The 16,482-nt window shown below is 42.1% G+C and overlaps 1 protein-coding gene across 1 annotated transcript in view; it reads left to right on the top strand.

Annotated features, from left to right (window-relative positions):
• Nucleotides 1-16,482, top strand: part of LOC145403611 (QRFP-like peptide receptor) — a 285,188-nt gene that overhangs the window by 151,911 nt on the left and 116,795 nt on the right. Inside the window, exon 3 of the mRNA XM_080275288.1 lies at nt 2,262-2,496. Coding sequence (XP_080131414.1) covers nt 2,262-2,496 — 235 coding nt within the window. The remainder of the gene's footprint in view (nt 1-2,261; nt 2,497-16,482) is intronic.

Genomic DNA, 16,482 nt, shown 5'->3' with positions numbered 1-16,482 from the left:
TTCTAGAGAAGGGAAAGAAGTTGTATGCGGCTTTCATGGATTTGGAGAAAGCATATGACAGGGTGGATAGACAAGGATTGTGGAAAGTATTAAGAATATATGGAGTAGATGGGAAGTTGTTGAATGCTGTGAAGAGTATATATGATGGTGCTAAGGCTGCAGTGCGTGTGGATGGTGAACTGAGTAAATTTTTCTCTTTGAAGGTTGGGTTGAAACAGGGATGTGTCATGTCTCCATAGTTGTTCAATCTGTACATGGATGGGGTAATAAAAGAGGTACAAGGTAAGGCAGTGGATGTTGGAGTGGCCCTGGTGAGAGAGGGTAGTGTTTGGAAACTCCCTGTACTGTTGTTTGCAGATGATACTGTGTTGTTGAGTGAAGACGAAGGGGAGCTGCAAGGCTTGGTCGATGAGTTTGAGAGAGTGTGTAAGAAACGGAATCTAAAGTTGAATACAGGGAAGAGTAAAGTGATGGTCTTTGAGAGAGGTGAAGTCAGTGAATGTACAGTGAGGTTGGATGGTGAGGAAATGGAAAATGTGAGTACGTTTATGTACTTGGGTAGTGTGATGAGTCAGGATGGAAGTTCGGAGGGTGAAGTCCTTGAATGGGTACAACAAGGAAGAAAGGTTGCTGGTTCCTTGAAAGCAGTGATAAGAAACAGAGAAGTGAGCATGGAAGTGAAAAAGTTACTACATGACAGTATTGTGATACCAACTCTAACGTATGGAAGTGAAGCTTGGACGTTGTTGGAAGGACACAAGTCAAGAGTGAGAGCAGTGGAAATGAGTTATTTAAGAGGAACCTGTGGAGTCACACGGAGAGACAGGCTGACGAATGAGGATATAAAGAAGCGTTGTGGTGTGGATGTGGATGTGATAGGAAGCATTAGGAGGAACACACTGAGGTGGTTTGGCCATGTGGAGAGGATGGAGGGTGAGAGACTGACGAGGAGAGTGTATGTGAGTGAGGTGGAAGGGGGAAGAGGGAGGGGGAGGCCGAGGATGAGATGGAGGGTTGGGGTGGAGAAGTATATGAGAGAGGAGGGTGTGAGTTGGGAGCAGGGCAGTGAAATGGCGGGGGACAGGGCGACTTAGAGGCGATTTGTGTGTGGCCACCCCGTACGGGATTGAGGCGTCAGCCAATAGATAGATAGTTAGACAAGAGTCTCGCGGCCCTATCGCTCAGCACTTGCCCAAATGAGACCCGTTTCGGAACACCTACCACCACCGCCACCATCATCACAGCTACCACCATCATTAGGCAACCACCGCAGCTACCACCATTTTCTGGTACTGTGAATAAAATCGCCTGTTCGTAACATCAGCGAAGCAATGGACATCGGACTGTAGATGTTCAACTCTCTCTCTCTCTCTCTCTCTCTCTCTCTCTCTCTCTCTCTCTCTCTCTCTCTCTCTCTCTCAAAAGAAGCTTAAAATTGCGTGGCAAAGCTCCGTCTCGTTTTCCACAATTATTAAGACTCAGAATATCCCGTCAGAAAATTTAATTTCGGCTCCAGCCATCCAGCCAAGTTTTATCAAAATCCTTTTTCCAGTTTTGGCTGGACTACACACACCGACCCTCCCACCCTCCCACCCACCCACCCACCCACACACACACACACACACACACACACACACACACACACACACACACACACACACACACACACACACACACACACACACACACACACACACACACACACACACACACACACACAGGATAATGCTATATTAGACAACTGACCGTCAGATGTTGGAATTTATCTTTCTCTTGATGATTTATGTTGTAAGAATAATACAGATGAGCCATATTTCTATGCTTGCGTGGGGGATTTCGTAACACATTTTCTCAGCAGCTTATATTGCACATCTCATTGTAATGATCCTTTATGTTACTGATGTAAACTGTGTCAATACTAAACAGGAACACATAACATACAAGAGAAATAAGGCATAAGATGGAAAAGCAAATTTGGGGGGAAGAGGGATTGTAAAGTTGCCTGTGACAAGGAAAGTGCGGTCCGTCTTATGACGCAAATAGTTTCATCGTTTCAGTCGAAAAAGTAATTAGAATTCTGCCTGTATTTGTTAACATTTTATGCATCCTGTTTCTCACTGTTACCTGTTGCCTGTCCCGTATTATGTCAAGGACTGAGAAAGTTTTGGAGGGGTTGATGGATAAATTACAGATGATGGATTGGACTGGATGCAGAACTGACAGAACAGGTAAATGATTTGTGCATGTTTATGTTTGCCCAGGTGGTGGCGTACGTGGTGGTGTTCCTGGTGTCGCTGGCTGGGAATCTACTGGTGATCCTGGTCGTGTGCTACAACACCACGATGCGCAGCTCCACCAACAAATACCTAGTCAACCTGGCCGCCGCCGACCTGCTGGTGACGCTGGTGTGCATGTGGGTGCATATCGTTAGGCACCTCTCCCACCCAAACTACGTCCTGCCCGCGCTGCTCTGTAAACTGGATAGCTTCGTCCAAGGTCAGTGTTATATCGGGTGTGTGTGGAGCTGTTTTTGTTATTCTTTGGTTTCCAGCTGATATTGTTGACATTGCTTCTGATGTATACAACTCTTCCCTGGCAAAACATTTTCGTTCTGTATGACATATGAGCACCACTGCGATAAGTTGTCTCTTTCCGGGATGGTAACACGTTATCAACGTTATCTACCTGACCTAACTTAACCATACCCAACATAATGTAACCTTACCTAATCATAACAAACTGCTCCTAACTTAAGCTAACACCATCAGACTAATCTAACCTAACCTAATGTAACCTAACCTAGACCTTCGTGGAGAAGTTATATACCGTACCATATCGAATACCGTTTAGAAATTTACCCAGTAGCACACCTCTGTATGTGAATGTTTTTGTTTGTTGTTTTCAAAAGCAAGCATTTCTTGGCACGGGGTATTTTTAAAGCTGACAATATTCAGTGATATTACTCGCTTTGTATATGAACGTCCAAACGCTGGAAAAGCTACATTTCCTTTATTCTTCCAAGAACTAGTCATTCACATAAGCAGGTATATCCAAGGTGAGTCTTCATTTTTGCAATATGCAAGTGATGATGGCTATTCATCGTTAGTGGATACTGCGTTCATTTTTGTGTATGTGCAATTTGTAGTTCACATTTTGTAACTTTTTATGATATAAAAGAGTGCATATTTGCTGAGTTAATAAAGGCTCTCACTTACTGCATTATTACAGAGAAAGCCAACTAGCTGTGTGTGTGTGTGTGTGTGTGTGTGTGTGTGTGTGTGTGTGTGTGTGTGTGTGTGTGTGTGTGTGTGTGTGTGTGTGTGTGTGTGTGTGTGTGTGTGTGTGTGTGTGTGTAGCTCTAAGCAATCAAATCAAAAAGTTCCATTTCTATTAATAACTTTAACAAAGTAGCTACGTTATTTGCTAGTGTTGTCTGTTCCGTCCTTGGGCTGATACTGTATTGTTGCTACAGACATCTTTTGCAATGTGAATGAAAATTTTGCAAAATCTATTGACGTGTCTGGAGGGAAAAAACGTAAGGTTCGTATATTGTACTGACTCTACTGATCTTTCTTTTTTATTTTTTGCTCGTGTGTAATAGGGATACTGTAAAGAGAATGACAGTGCCAGACATATATCAATGTCAGTGCGAAACGGAAAGCCTATTGTGTAAACCATTGAACCGGTGTGTCCTTCCAATATGAGTCCGACCTACACGATTGCATACTCGCGTCAGAATATATGTGAATCCAACCCCAACTTGAAGAGGCCATGAGGAAGGTTACACAACTAGGAGGGGAAAAAAGATTATTCGAACTACAAATAAAGTATTACAAAGTTAATAAAAAATGAGGTGATAGATGGGCATGATGTGAAGCTGCAAGGTACACAGTGTCATACGGACGAATGTGAAAAGACGATGAACAGAAAGTCGGAGGAGGAGAAAGAAAACAAAATGAAGACGAGCTTAGCTAGCTGTTATCGTACAAGTACTTTTCTGATAAAAATTCCTCGGTACCTTTATTTTGGTGAGGTTATCAGGACCACTTTCAAAGACATACTGTCACACCAGCCTTTGCAGTTGCAGGGAAAAATGACCAGAAATCCTGAAAAAGTCGCCATCAAGGTGACTAAGAAAAGTGGCCGGAGAAGCCGCTCGAATGCCACCGCCTTAAAAACACAAGGATTATGCAGAGTGTGTGAAACGATTAGAAAACGGAAACACGATCATCGGAGCAAGGCGAGAAAGGGTCGAAGTGAAATGGTATCGTATTATTGTGTCTTTTTCATAGCCATCATATTGTCTTTCGCATGCAGTAACTTAAAGGCTGATTGCGATACACTTCAACATTTCAATGTATTAAGGCTACCTGTAGAGTTTCATATATATATATATATATATATATATATATATATATATATATATATATACATACTGCAGCTATAGACTTGGAGCGTGGAAATCGCAGACGTAATAGGAAAAGGATCACCAGGCAGAACACAAACATCGTGGCAAAGTTAGGCTCTTTATTTGCTGACTTTTCGGAAAATACTTATTCCATCTTCAGAGCAAAATCTACAGTCGAAAAATATACACAGTTAAGATTTTTACATGTTTTATATATATATATATATATATATATATATATATATATAGATAGATAGATAGATAGATAGATAGATAGATAGATAGATAGATAGATAGATAGATATGTATGTATGTATGTATCGCGATTTCCTACCATTTCTGAGGAAACTCGTGAAAACTGTGCAAACGAGAATTTGTGACATCAGAACAATAATATCAGTTTATAAAAAATAATGTATACGTGTATTGTGGGAAATGCCGTGCACCATTTCGATGCACAGTAATGAAAGATACGTTTGCTAGCCCTATGAAACTTTGGAAAGTAATTTTTCTGTACTGCACATGATCTTTTGATACGAAAGCAATAGACAGATCGTGCGATATGTCGTCACAGACTGTTCGCTGTGGAGAATTTTTGATCGTCTAAGCAGTGATATGGGTTAAACTAAAATATGGTAATCCAACGACTGATTTTGCGCAACATTTTGCGGTAAGGAAATCGAAAATGATGATCCAGCCAACCTCAAGCTCAGCATCACTTTAATGGGTGGCGCTCATGTCAACGTCCATGTTAGTACTCTCCCTTATGACTCTCTCTCCGTTTATTATAATCCTGTGGAGTTTCCTGGAATACAATACATGTGTGGTTTCTAGTACTGTATGACTAAGTGAATGGAGCCAGTATTAACATTCATGTTCCTCTGATTCATTGTAAGCTGAAGAAAACCGACCTGCGTCAGCTAGAATACAATGCAAGAGTTGAGCCCGACCACGAGAGGGTTAATAGCCATATTGGTGGCTATCACTGAGGCTATAAAACAGTAATTGCTCTGGAGCGAACTGAACTTGCTGTGGAATCTACAATGTATTAGGCTGGAGTGCAAACTTTAACCACCCTTTATTAGATAACATTATCATCGTACGAAACCTCTGTCGCAGGGATAGAGAATGTTCAATGATGTAAGAAAGAGCATCTTTAATTACTCAACGTGTGGGCATTTGGAGACGTCATCACGTATACAGGTTTGTGAATGATTATAAAAGCGACATTTTGTTTACCCAGTGTTTTTACTTTCGGTGACGTCATTACATTTATGGATCTATAAATGATGATGCACAATACTGACTTAGTACTCCCTGGAGCCTGTGACCCACTCAGCCGAATAAAATCGGTTGGTATTAGCTGGATTTTAATACTGGTGTTTTGTTTACCATGAGAGAATTAATGCAGTCAGTAGCAATAGTAGGAGTGTTCTATGATCACTGTCATCTTTTTAAAAATCGTTTGCGTTATCTGCAGTACAATACTAGAGTTGTCATGACCGTGGAAGATTTAATATATAAGCAAATGAGTGACAGGTTAAGAAAAAGTTCCTCGTATCAACCCTTTTGTGTATCATTCATAGGTCCTTTGATGTACTGATGATAGTTACTCTTGAATGTAAAAACGTGTATTACATTATGATGCACCTTATTATGTCCCTGGTCGGCTTCATTCTCTTAGTCTTAACAAGAACTTTTAACTCTTCATCGACACATTTTCTAGGGATGACTGTCACATAAACCCGTTTCCGACCCCATTCCCTAAGTGTAAATCCCCAACAATCCTTTTTACCCCACGGACCTGTATACCCGCGCTGACAAAGTAACCTATTGACTCCTTTGGCTCACTTTTCCCCATAACCTTTTTCAGCCTTGGACTCATTTTCCCCCATGAACCTATTTTCCCCATGGGCCTAATTTTCCCCTATGGATCTGTTTTAAACCATCAAGCTATTTTCCTTCCATGGAGCTGTTTTTCCTGTACAAGCTTTCCCCAGTGACCTCTTCCTCTTGAGATGCATTTTACCCATGCATCTATTATTCCTCTTTGGACCTGTTTTCTTGTCATTTACACGTTTCTTTATGGGGAAAACACCAGATATACACATGGACGTATTTTCTCTAACAAACCAATTTTTACCCATTCAACCAAAATTCCTACTTGGGTCCATTTTCCAGGAAAGAAATTCCCCATGGACCTGTTTTCCGAGCTGGACCAATTCCTACCATGGAACTATTATCTCCATGAACCAAATTCCTATACATCTATATTACCAGAACCCAAGTAACTACCCATGCCATCCACCCAACTATCCAGCCTCTCCAGCCACCCATCCACCCCACCCGCCTGCCCACCCACCCCATCCGCCTGCCCACCCACCTCACCCTACCCACTCCACTCACTCTACCCACTCCACCCATTCACTTACCGAACCCATCCACTCACCCACAACCCACCTTGCCCACGCTGTCCACACCACCCACCCTACTCATATACATACTCACCCCACCCACCATGCACGCCCATCCACCCCACACACCCTGCTAAAGCCACTCACCAGCCCCACTCATCCTCCAGCTTACCAACCTGACCATTAGTCACCACTAGCCTGATACTTTCAATTTTACACACACACACACACACACACACACACAAACTCAAAGGGAGAGAGAGAGAGAGAGAGAGAGAGAGAGAGAGAAATGCATTTTAGTATACAGTAGCTGCTGGTATCATTACACCCAGTCTTTTCACCCTCCACCTTTTCTTTTTCTTCTTCTTCTTGTTTCTTTCTTTCTTTCTTCCTTTTTTTTTTTTTTCTTCTTCTTCTTGTTCCACATCCTCATCCATCAGGTCTCCTCTCCCTCTCCACGCCATCCCTCCACCTCAACATCCATCTTCCTCTTGACCTTTTAACTCTTAGTTCCACCCAGCTTTCTTGATGGCCTCATCACCACAGTCTGCTTTCCCTGATCTTGTCATTTATCTTGCTTACACTTGTTCCCTGTACGTTATTTGCTTCTTTCAAGCGGTTCTCTCAGATGTGCCCGTGTATAACCTTGTACAATTACTGCTCTGTTGTTGGTATAAATGCCTGAGGCTTTCATTATGCAATTCTGCCGACGGACTGTAATTGTTGATTATATTAGTTACCTGCAATCGGGTTAAATATTGGTTTTTGACCATTCTATTTAATGACTGACAAAAATGTCCCTGCGCTCACCTTTGAGTGAGTAAATAAAAACTAAAATAATTAGTGCCAGGCACAACAATCTTCGCCCGACAGCAGATGTTCAATACTGTTAAATACTGCATGGGTACTGCCATTTAGTGTCAGTACGGTACACAATGAAAGTCTAAGGTAATGGCGCAAATGTTTTCAAGTTACGCCCTCTGATAATCCGTGATCTTGCTTTTGACCTTTCAGGGTCACTCGAGGTCAAAGGTCATGGTGCCAAATTAAAACCTAAATGAGACTTCCTTTATCTTGATAATAAGAAATATCTATCTTCAACGAGTTTCGAGTTATAGCCCCCTGAATATCCGTGACCTTGAGTTTGACCTTTCAAGGTCACTTACGGTCAAAGATTATGATACCAATTAATAACATATATGGGAATTCAGTAGTAAATATCTCTCTATCTTCAACCAGTTTCAAGTTATAGCCCCCTGAATATCCGTGACCTTGAGCTTGACCTTTCATGGTCACTCAGGGTCAAAGGTCTTGGTGCCAAATGAAAGCCCATATTACGAGTTCCTGTATAGTCAGAATAGTAATTATGTCTATCTTCAACCGGTTTCAAGTTATAGTCCTCTGAAAATCAGTGACCTTGATTTTGACCTTTCACGGTCAATCAGTTATGTCCATAATTAAACAACTTTCTCTTGGGACCAGTGCCCACATATCCTGAAAGTTTCATGAAATTCCATTCAGCCTTTTTACGTAATTTTGTTAACAAACGCCACCAAAAACAATACCTCGCCGGACTTCGTCCTGTCGATGTAAAAAAGAAGGCATCGCTCTGTTGCTATTGTGTTCACACGTTTTCATTCACATCCGAGTGAACGACGTGTCCAGAATTTTATCTTAACTAATATCGCGTGTCGTAGATACATGACAACATTTTTGCTTTCCAACATGAAGGACTCTTGTACTGAGGGTCTAATATCCCTGAAGCACAGCGTTGTTTAATCACACCAACGACCATTCCGAAAAATTGGTGCTGGAAAATGGCGTGAATCTGGTCATATTAGGTCAAGGCCATGTGAAACATTGGATTTTACGTTCTTATGATTGGAAAAGTTTGATATTTTAATCCAGCTGGCGACAGGCGATATTATTCAGCTAAGAGTCAGTCATTACTGTAGTTCTGATTTCATGTTTCTCATATTCAGTGTTAAGTACTATTTCACCTACCAGAAAATATTAAATTCTCATGATCTGGTCATTCCCAGTATTCTAGTGCAACCAACAAAAACTCGACGACTTTATTCAGTCGAGAGTGAGTCATCGGTGCATGAGTCGCAGTTACCTGATCATGAAGGTAAAACGTAAGACTTAATTAATTTATAACCGTTTGTTTTCATTTGACAGAAATTGGCCTCCCCCACAATACACATATTATGCTGTGGTTGCGTGAGGTTTCACGAGCCACGTAGGGATGAGTCTCCTTAGTTGCCAGTCAGTTTTACCCTCCATACTGACTATACAGGCCGTTAGCGAAAATGGAAAGGGATTATAGATGTTTGTCAGTGGGAGAAGAAGCGCTGAAGTAAGCTGGATCACTGACTTTAATCTGGTGCATGAGACATTAGAAAATGCGATATACAGTTCTAGTTACAGAAGCTGCAAGAGTACTGCATGACATTGTATTAGTACCCACACCAGTGCATGACTGTGAGACATTGAAATGGCGTGAGTTTCAAAAGTCATGAGTGAGGTTAATGGAAACAAGACAGCAGGAATAGCGGTGTGAGCTGTGTGGGTCGAACATGACAGGCAAATGCTTCAATGTGTTTATTATGTGGATATACCTATAAAACACACACACACACACACACACACACACACACACACACACACACACACACACACACACACACACACTTCCACCTGTCTGCCTTTGTTACCTGGACTCGGGGTAACCATTAAAGTCTTCTAAATATTGACTTTAGAAATAATTAATACTCGGTCCACAGTCTTTTTGCTCCAATGTCAGTGCTGTGTTTGTTGAGCTGAGAGAGGAACCAGGGAGAGGATATCAGTCAATAATCTCAGACTGCCTGGAATCAGTTTGTCTACACTCCGCACACAAACACACACTGCAGGTCGAATACACAAGCAAACACACGCATTCCAAAGCACACATCCTGCTTCTTAGTTCCTGTCCCACCCCCCCTTCCTTCTCCTGTTCCTGCTTTTTACTTCCTTTCTCCTCCGTCTCCTCCTTCCTCTCCTTTTCTTTTGACCTGTATTATCATCTCTGCCAATTTCTCGTCACTCATTCCCTTCATATGAGAATACCACATCATAACCAGGCATAACAACCCAAACGAGGTTACAATATAATAATATTCATACCGAAATCCATTGTACCCAGCTGTTTGGAAACGTCTTTTGGTGACAATTTTCGTTTTCTATTTCTTTTCTTTTTCTCGTTTCTTCGTCTTCTTCTTCTTTTCTCCACCTCCTCTTCCTCCTCCTCCTCATCATCATCATCATTATCATGATCATCATCGTAATCATCATCATCATCATCAGCCTCAGCCTCATCCTTCTTCCTCTTCTTCTCATTCATCTTCTTCCTCTTCTTCTTTGCTAATTGCCCACACATTTCTCAATCTTACCTCTCTGCCAACCCAGCTGTTTCGAGTCTTATTTCTCTGATGCCCACATCCCGCTGCCAACACTCCGCTATTACAGGTCCCTAAACACCCCTCGTCCCCGGGGAAGGAAAAACAATTAGCATTCAATTTGGTTTACGTATGTTTTTAATTAACACTTTATTTCGTGTTGTTTTCGCTTCCTAATTGAGGCTATATTTGCTAAGTGTATGTGGGACGATGTAATTTGTATGTCTCGGTGTTGTGTTATATTGCCGAGTGAACGTCTGTGTGTGTGTGTGTGTGTGTGTGTGTGTGTGTGTGTGTGTGTGTGTGTGTGTGTGTGTGTAATGAAAGCGCCTGATTCATTTCATACAGTCCTGGCGCCGCAATAAGCAGGGTACGCCTAGAACAATAACATTTAAATGCACTAAAAGGGAATTAGAAGAAAAGACACTCAGGCTTCCTCTGGCTCGTTTTCAATTAAGTAAATATACTGGAATATAACACTAGAGTTGAATTTACCATAAGAGGGTTGGCTATTCCAGTGATGTGCTCTGTTTCTTATAACTTGGCCTAACATTGCCACTCTCCTCCTAGAATGCTGAGTTCTGACAATAGATTAACGTTAGAATAGAGTGCTAATTACGAAGAAGTGTTGCGTTTTCTGCCACTGAGCTACGTGTAAGTGGTCGCAAAAGGGTCAAAGTCTTGGCCAAGTCAGAGTAAACGAACTATAGAACTTACACCCTTTAGGCAATTACTCTCATGTCAATAAATCGTCTGCCCTTGGCTAGAAAGGGAATATTAGAGTCGCCTTCATCATGAGAGGGTTGATCGTGAGGGCATAAACATTCTCACCCACTGATAACCCGCCCTCAGCTTAATAAAAACGTCAGCTGGAAGGGAATACAAGAGTAGGTCAGGAGAAAGTTGATGATGATAATATTAAGACTTATGTGCGTATTCTGTCACTAATTTTCCCTTCTCATTCTTACTTTCAGGCTGGCTTGTTCACTCTCACTCTTAGGCTCGTATTCTCACTCTCGGGCTCCATGCTCACTCGGACTGTCAGGCTCACTCACTCTCACTCTCAGGCTTCCATGCTTACTCTCACTCTCAGGTCCCATGCTCTCTCTCACTCTTAGGCTCCCATAATCTCTCTCTCTCTCTCTCTCTCTCTCTCTCTCTCTCTCTCTCTCTCCTAAATAAAATCGTCTGGCGTTAACAGAAACAGAACTCTGGATATAGACGCTACTGTGAGAGGCTTCAAAAGATTGCCTTTTCTGTTTCTTTCCAGAGTTAAATTGAGAAAGTTATTACAAGATCGGCTGTCAAACTTTTTCAGAAATACGGACGAACTGCCAAAATAAAATGTCTTTTTTTACTCTACCTTAGTTACCTCCATGGACGTTTGCCTCAGGAGTTTCTTTTACTTTTGAAAAATTTGAGGAAGACGAAGAGGACTGGGTCACTGATAAAAGAACTGGAAAAGTAATAAATGGAAAATTTTTCACGATATTAAAAGGAAAAATCAGGTCGGGTGCGGATAAGGGGATGGGTCCATTATGATGTGGCAGGGGTAAACCAGCTCTGTTGTCGGGTCCTGCTGCAGATGTCGCTGATTGCACTGCGCAGTTGACTCTTGTGCGGTGTGGTGCGGTGAGGATCTGTCCCTTCTCCCCTTGGGGCTAAAATATGGGTAAATGTGTGTGTGTGTGTGTGTGTGTGTGTGTGGGTGGATGAGTAAATTGGGATTGTGTCGTCCTGTCTCGGCTGCCCCCCTTTTCTGGAGGGGAAGCAGCCTGGGTATATAGCTGGATAGATGGAAATGGAAAAACGTTGACAACTTTTATGAATAGACTCGTAAAAAAACTGGAGGGAACAAAAGAATGGAAAGTTTAATTCTTTCACGGTCTGGACTGCTGCAGATTTTTTTTCCAGGTAACGCCAAGCGATTTTTTACTCAGCGGAGAGAGAGAGAGAGAGAGAGAGAGAGAGACAGACAGACAGACAGACAGACAGAGACAGAGACAGAGAGACAGAGACAGACAGACAGACATAGGAACTTGTGAGTGATTATACTGGTACCATTAACCTTTGCATGACTGGGACAACTCTGGAATTTAATAAGAACTAACGCCAAGGGATTTCATTCATGTGAGTGTATAGGAGCTTGAATGTTGACAAGAATACTCTGGAAAGACACCAAAAATTAGCATGAACGCAGGCAACAACACTCGGGAATACAACATCGTGGTGGAAGAAATACCGGTAATACATAATTATCTATTTCCTAACGCCGCTTCATGTGAGGTGGTGTCAACAAACAGATCTACACGCATTACTGCCCCTATCCAGGAAGAGTGTCTACTACTTTCATAGACTATCCTTCCTTCACTATGTCCACCTCTCCTGCCTCCAGTTTCGTAAGACTCATATTCTCCCACACAGTCTTTCACACCCCTTTAGCATCATATAGCCGAACCGCTCCATCGATTTCTCTGTTATTTCCCACCAGAGTCACTTCAACACCGACTCTCCTCGAATCTCTTCAGTTCTTTCATACATCAGCTCATATGCAGTATTGAGGCAACTATGGTACATTTAACTGAGTTTTCTTTCATTCATCAGGTCTGATGGTTATGAGAGGGTCTGAATGGATCTGATTGGAGCTGAAATACGGAAGCATAATACTGGAAGAGAAATACATGATGCAAGACTACCCGTCATCTGTGAGCTAGACCGTAGTAATACTGTTAGATGAAAACTTGACTACTATGTATCCATCCTGGATGACTCCCAATGCTGGTTGAGTGACATGTGAACTCAAGTTATGACTCTAAACAACATTTATTAATAACTTTTCCTTCTACAATTGAGATTTGAGTTTTCGACACAGACAGATACATTTCGTACAAAAATAATTACCATCGACTTCGTCTACCTGGCCCCTCCCCCCCTTCAAAAAAAAAATGTGAAAATGAAAACTTGTAATTTGGTGGGAAATGGAAGTATGCAAGTTTATTATACGAGCTTACTAGGGTATATATATTCCTGACAACCAAATACTTTGTTGTTTTTTGTCACCAGGCCGATCTATACATGAAACCAGTGATTTGTAGATTAAAGTTGCACTTCTCCTACAGTCCACGACCCTTGTTTCAGACGATAACGAGGGAGTTGAACATTTTCGTAAACGCGTAACGGAGCCTCCTGGTTATACTAGTGCCATCACGGGAATGCGTCCATGTCCTGGAATCAGAGTTGTATTGACATCAAATACCTTTTGCTAAGAGTCTTGTGAAGCTAATGTCTGTTATTCTTTAGAGAGCCCTTTCTCAACTCTTCTTCCTGCTGCAACAGGTCAAACTGATAAAATCGTCTATTTTAAGGGGATCAGTCGTGCTCTACAACACTTAGGCCGGGCTAAAAGTCAGAGTTGGCTTTGGTCTGGGAGCCACGGCATTGCCTGTAAAACACTCAAGCCTCCACTGGCTCAAGCCTCCTTCTGGCATTAAAGCGAAATGGATGAGCAGTAACCCCGGGCCGTAACACCTTAACAAGGTTTAGACTCTTTACCCAATCCACCTCCCATGTATTAGAAATTCTTAATTCGATTTCGACCCATCGGGCCGCTGGTTAACACTAACGAACAAAGTCATTTAAACTATGATCATGACTCGCTCGGGGGTTGCGATGCATCACAGAGGTTATCATGACACTACTCATTATCATTTGCTGTCAGCTCTACCTCCTCATCATGCGTCAGTGGAACTTGCACCCAGTCCTCCCTACGTGGACAATCCTGCCCTCCCACAAAAAGCTTTTCTGTGAAAACAGCCTCCTCGGATACCTGACACACAAACACATTTACACTTTTCCTCCCCCCCCCCCCGACCCATCGCTTCTCTCTTGTGACACAACATAATACATCTACCTAACTGCTGATCCTTTCAACAAAAACCCACTCACACAAGCATAATAACAACTCGTCTAATTCGAAAAATCTCTCCTGATCTGAATAAAATCGTCTATAGAGAAAAAGAATGCGTCATCAGGATGTAAAAGTTAAGTGTTAATGGTGATACAGTGACTGTGGGGGAAACTTTGATTGGTACAGATTTCCATGTAGGAGAGTAACAGTAAGATGGTGGGTAATGAAATGGTTGATATAAGTGTCTCAAGAAAGGGAGGGACAGCTAATACTGTATTTTGAAACAATTAATGAAACTTCGATTGTATGGGTTAAATGTGGTGAGGTGCACAAAGACTAGCAGAATTTGTGTACTGTGCCGCTTTATAAAGGTACAGTGTGCGGTATGGAATGCACTTATTACAGAAAAATACAAGTGCTCGTGAGCCCTTCGGGCCCTCTCGCACTTGCTCCTGTGGAGGGCTCTCGCACTGCGCGCTCACTTTCTCGTGCTTCTCACCCGTTTCCTCTTGATGTGCAAAATGAGATCATGAGTGTACTCACCGCAACAACAGGACTATGCAGGCCAGTATTGTGAGGCACCTCAGTGTCAAATTTCACATTTTTTCGACAGTTCGTGTCACTGTCATCACTACCAGTGGATGATGGCGAAAGCGGCGGCGCCGCACCGAGGCCACTGGAACCCTCAGCGGGATCATCATCCTGTATAAACATATCCCAGTCTACAACTGCGCGACTGGTAATTTTTCTAATCCTGAAATGATGACAGAAAATTCATCTCACCATTTTTACAAAAATGTTCGCCTCTCTTCGATGCTTTTCGCCGTGGCATATTAACAACCACCAAGGCAACAGCGCGGGAAACGCACATTAAAAACGCTCAATTCGGTGGCTCTGATCGTCTAAAAAGTATAGGGTCGTGGCACACGGCTCGAGTAGACTCGATTTCTAAAAGTCCCGGTACCGAATGAACTGTTTTCCGAACCAAACTTTGATCGCTCTTAACTCTAATAAAAAAAATCATCAATGGAGATGGGACCAAGTTTCTCGACATCAACGATTTTCATGCCAATTTTGGTGCACCTGGACGCCTCCGTAACGAAGAAAGGCGCCCTCACCTCGCTTCGGGAATGGAACCCAAGTTGTCCGCAAGCAAGTTCGAGATATTAACCACTCGGCCACGGCAACCGACTGGGAGCTGGAAGCGGCATTTTTTGGTCAAAATTTGATCGCTCATTAAATATAGTAAAAGTTTTTCAATTGTGATGGGACCAAGTTTTTTCACATCAGCAAATTTTTTGCGATTTTTTTGCCAATTTTGGTGCGATTTGAGTATGTAGTTTCGGCTGCTCAAAACACACACACACACACACACACACACACACACACACACGGCTACTGCTATAGTATATTAGAAGTCAACTGAGTGTCCTACTGTCGGTGTTTGACCTATATACTGCTGAAAGACTACAGCAGTGTACTGTACTGAATAGCAAATGAAGGAGGTAGGGAGAATTTAAGTGTGTGTGTGTGTGTGTGTGTGTGTGTGTGTGTGTGTGTGTGTGTGTGTGTGTGTGTGTGTGTGTGTGAAGATCAGAACTTTGATTTAAGAAATATCTGAAAAGAAAATTTGTCATGGAGGGTTTTTTTCTTTTTTTAGTTTTATGAACCTAAAAACAGAGTTTGCGTGCTGATCAAGAAGCATTATGATAAGTGTTCTAAACATATACTGTAGTGTGACAGAGGACATTTTAGATCTGATGAACGTTTCATCATTTGATTAGGGTACTGTGTGTGTGTGTGTGTGTGTGTGTGTGTGTGTGTGTGTGTGTGTGTAAGTGGAAAACGGATAGAATAAAGGTTTGAGAAAAAGGGAATATATTGTCAATAATGTTTCACGTTTCCTTACCTCATTCTTGACGGATGTGCTGGTGAAATAAGTATATGTAAAAGGGCACTGGGGACAGAGGCATGGCTAGGTAATGCCTGGAGATGGGGAGACTGAGAAGTAATACAAATTTCTTGTTTTCATGTGAAACAACTTCTGTCAAGGACTGGGAAGGTAAAATTCTGCTATTGGTGACTTATATTCGAGGAGTTCGTGACATTAAAGCAACTGAGTGAGAATGTAAGAATATATGAGTGCACGAGAAATGACAGGGAAATAGCTTCCTCTGTCGTGCAGGTGAACTAAACATAGAGAAAGTGGTGGTGCAAGTATAATCTGCTGAAGTGGAAATTTCTGAGAAGATAGATGTGGAAATAATGTGCTTCACTTTACACTCATGCTCCTATGGTTTACTGTTAGCGAAA

This window comes from Coenobita brevimanus, chromosome 61 (assembly GCF_032717465.1).
Source record: "Coenobita brevimanus isolate Jiangsu-jjx chromosome 61, ASM3271746v2, whole genome shotgun sequence".
NCBI lineage: Eukaryota > Metazoa > Arthropoda > Malacostraca > Decapoda > Coenobitidae > Coenobita > Coenobita brevimanus.
This window is presented reverse-complemented; position numbering and strand designations above follow the sequence as displayed.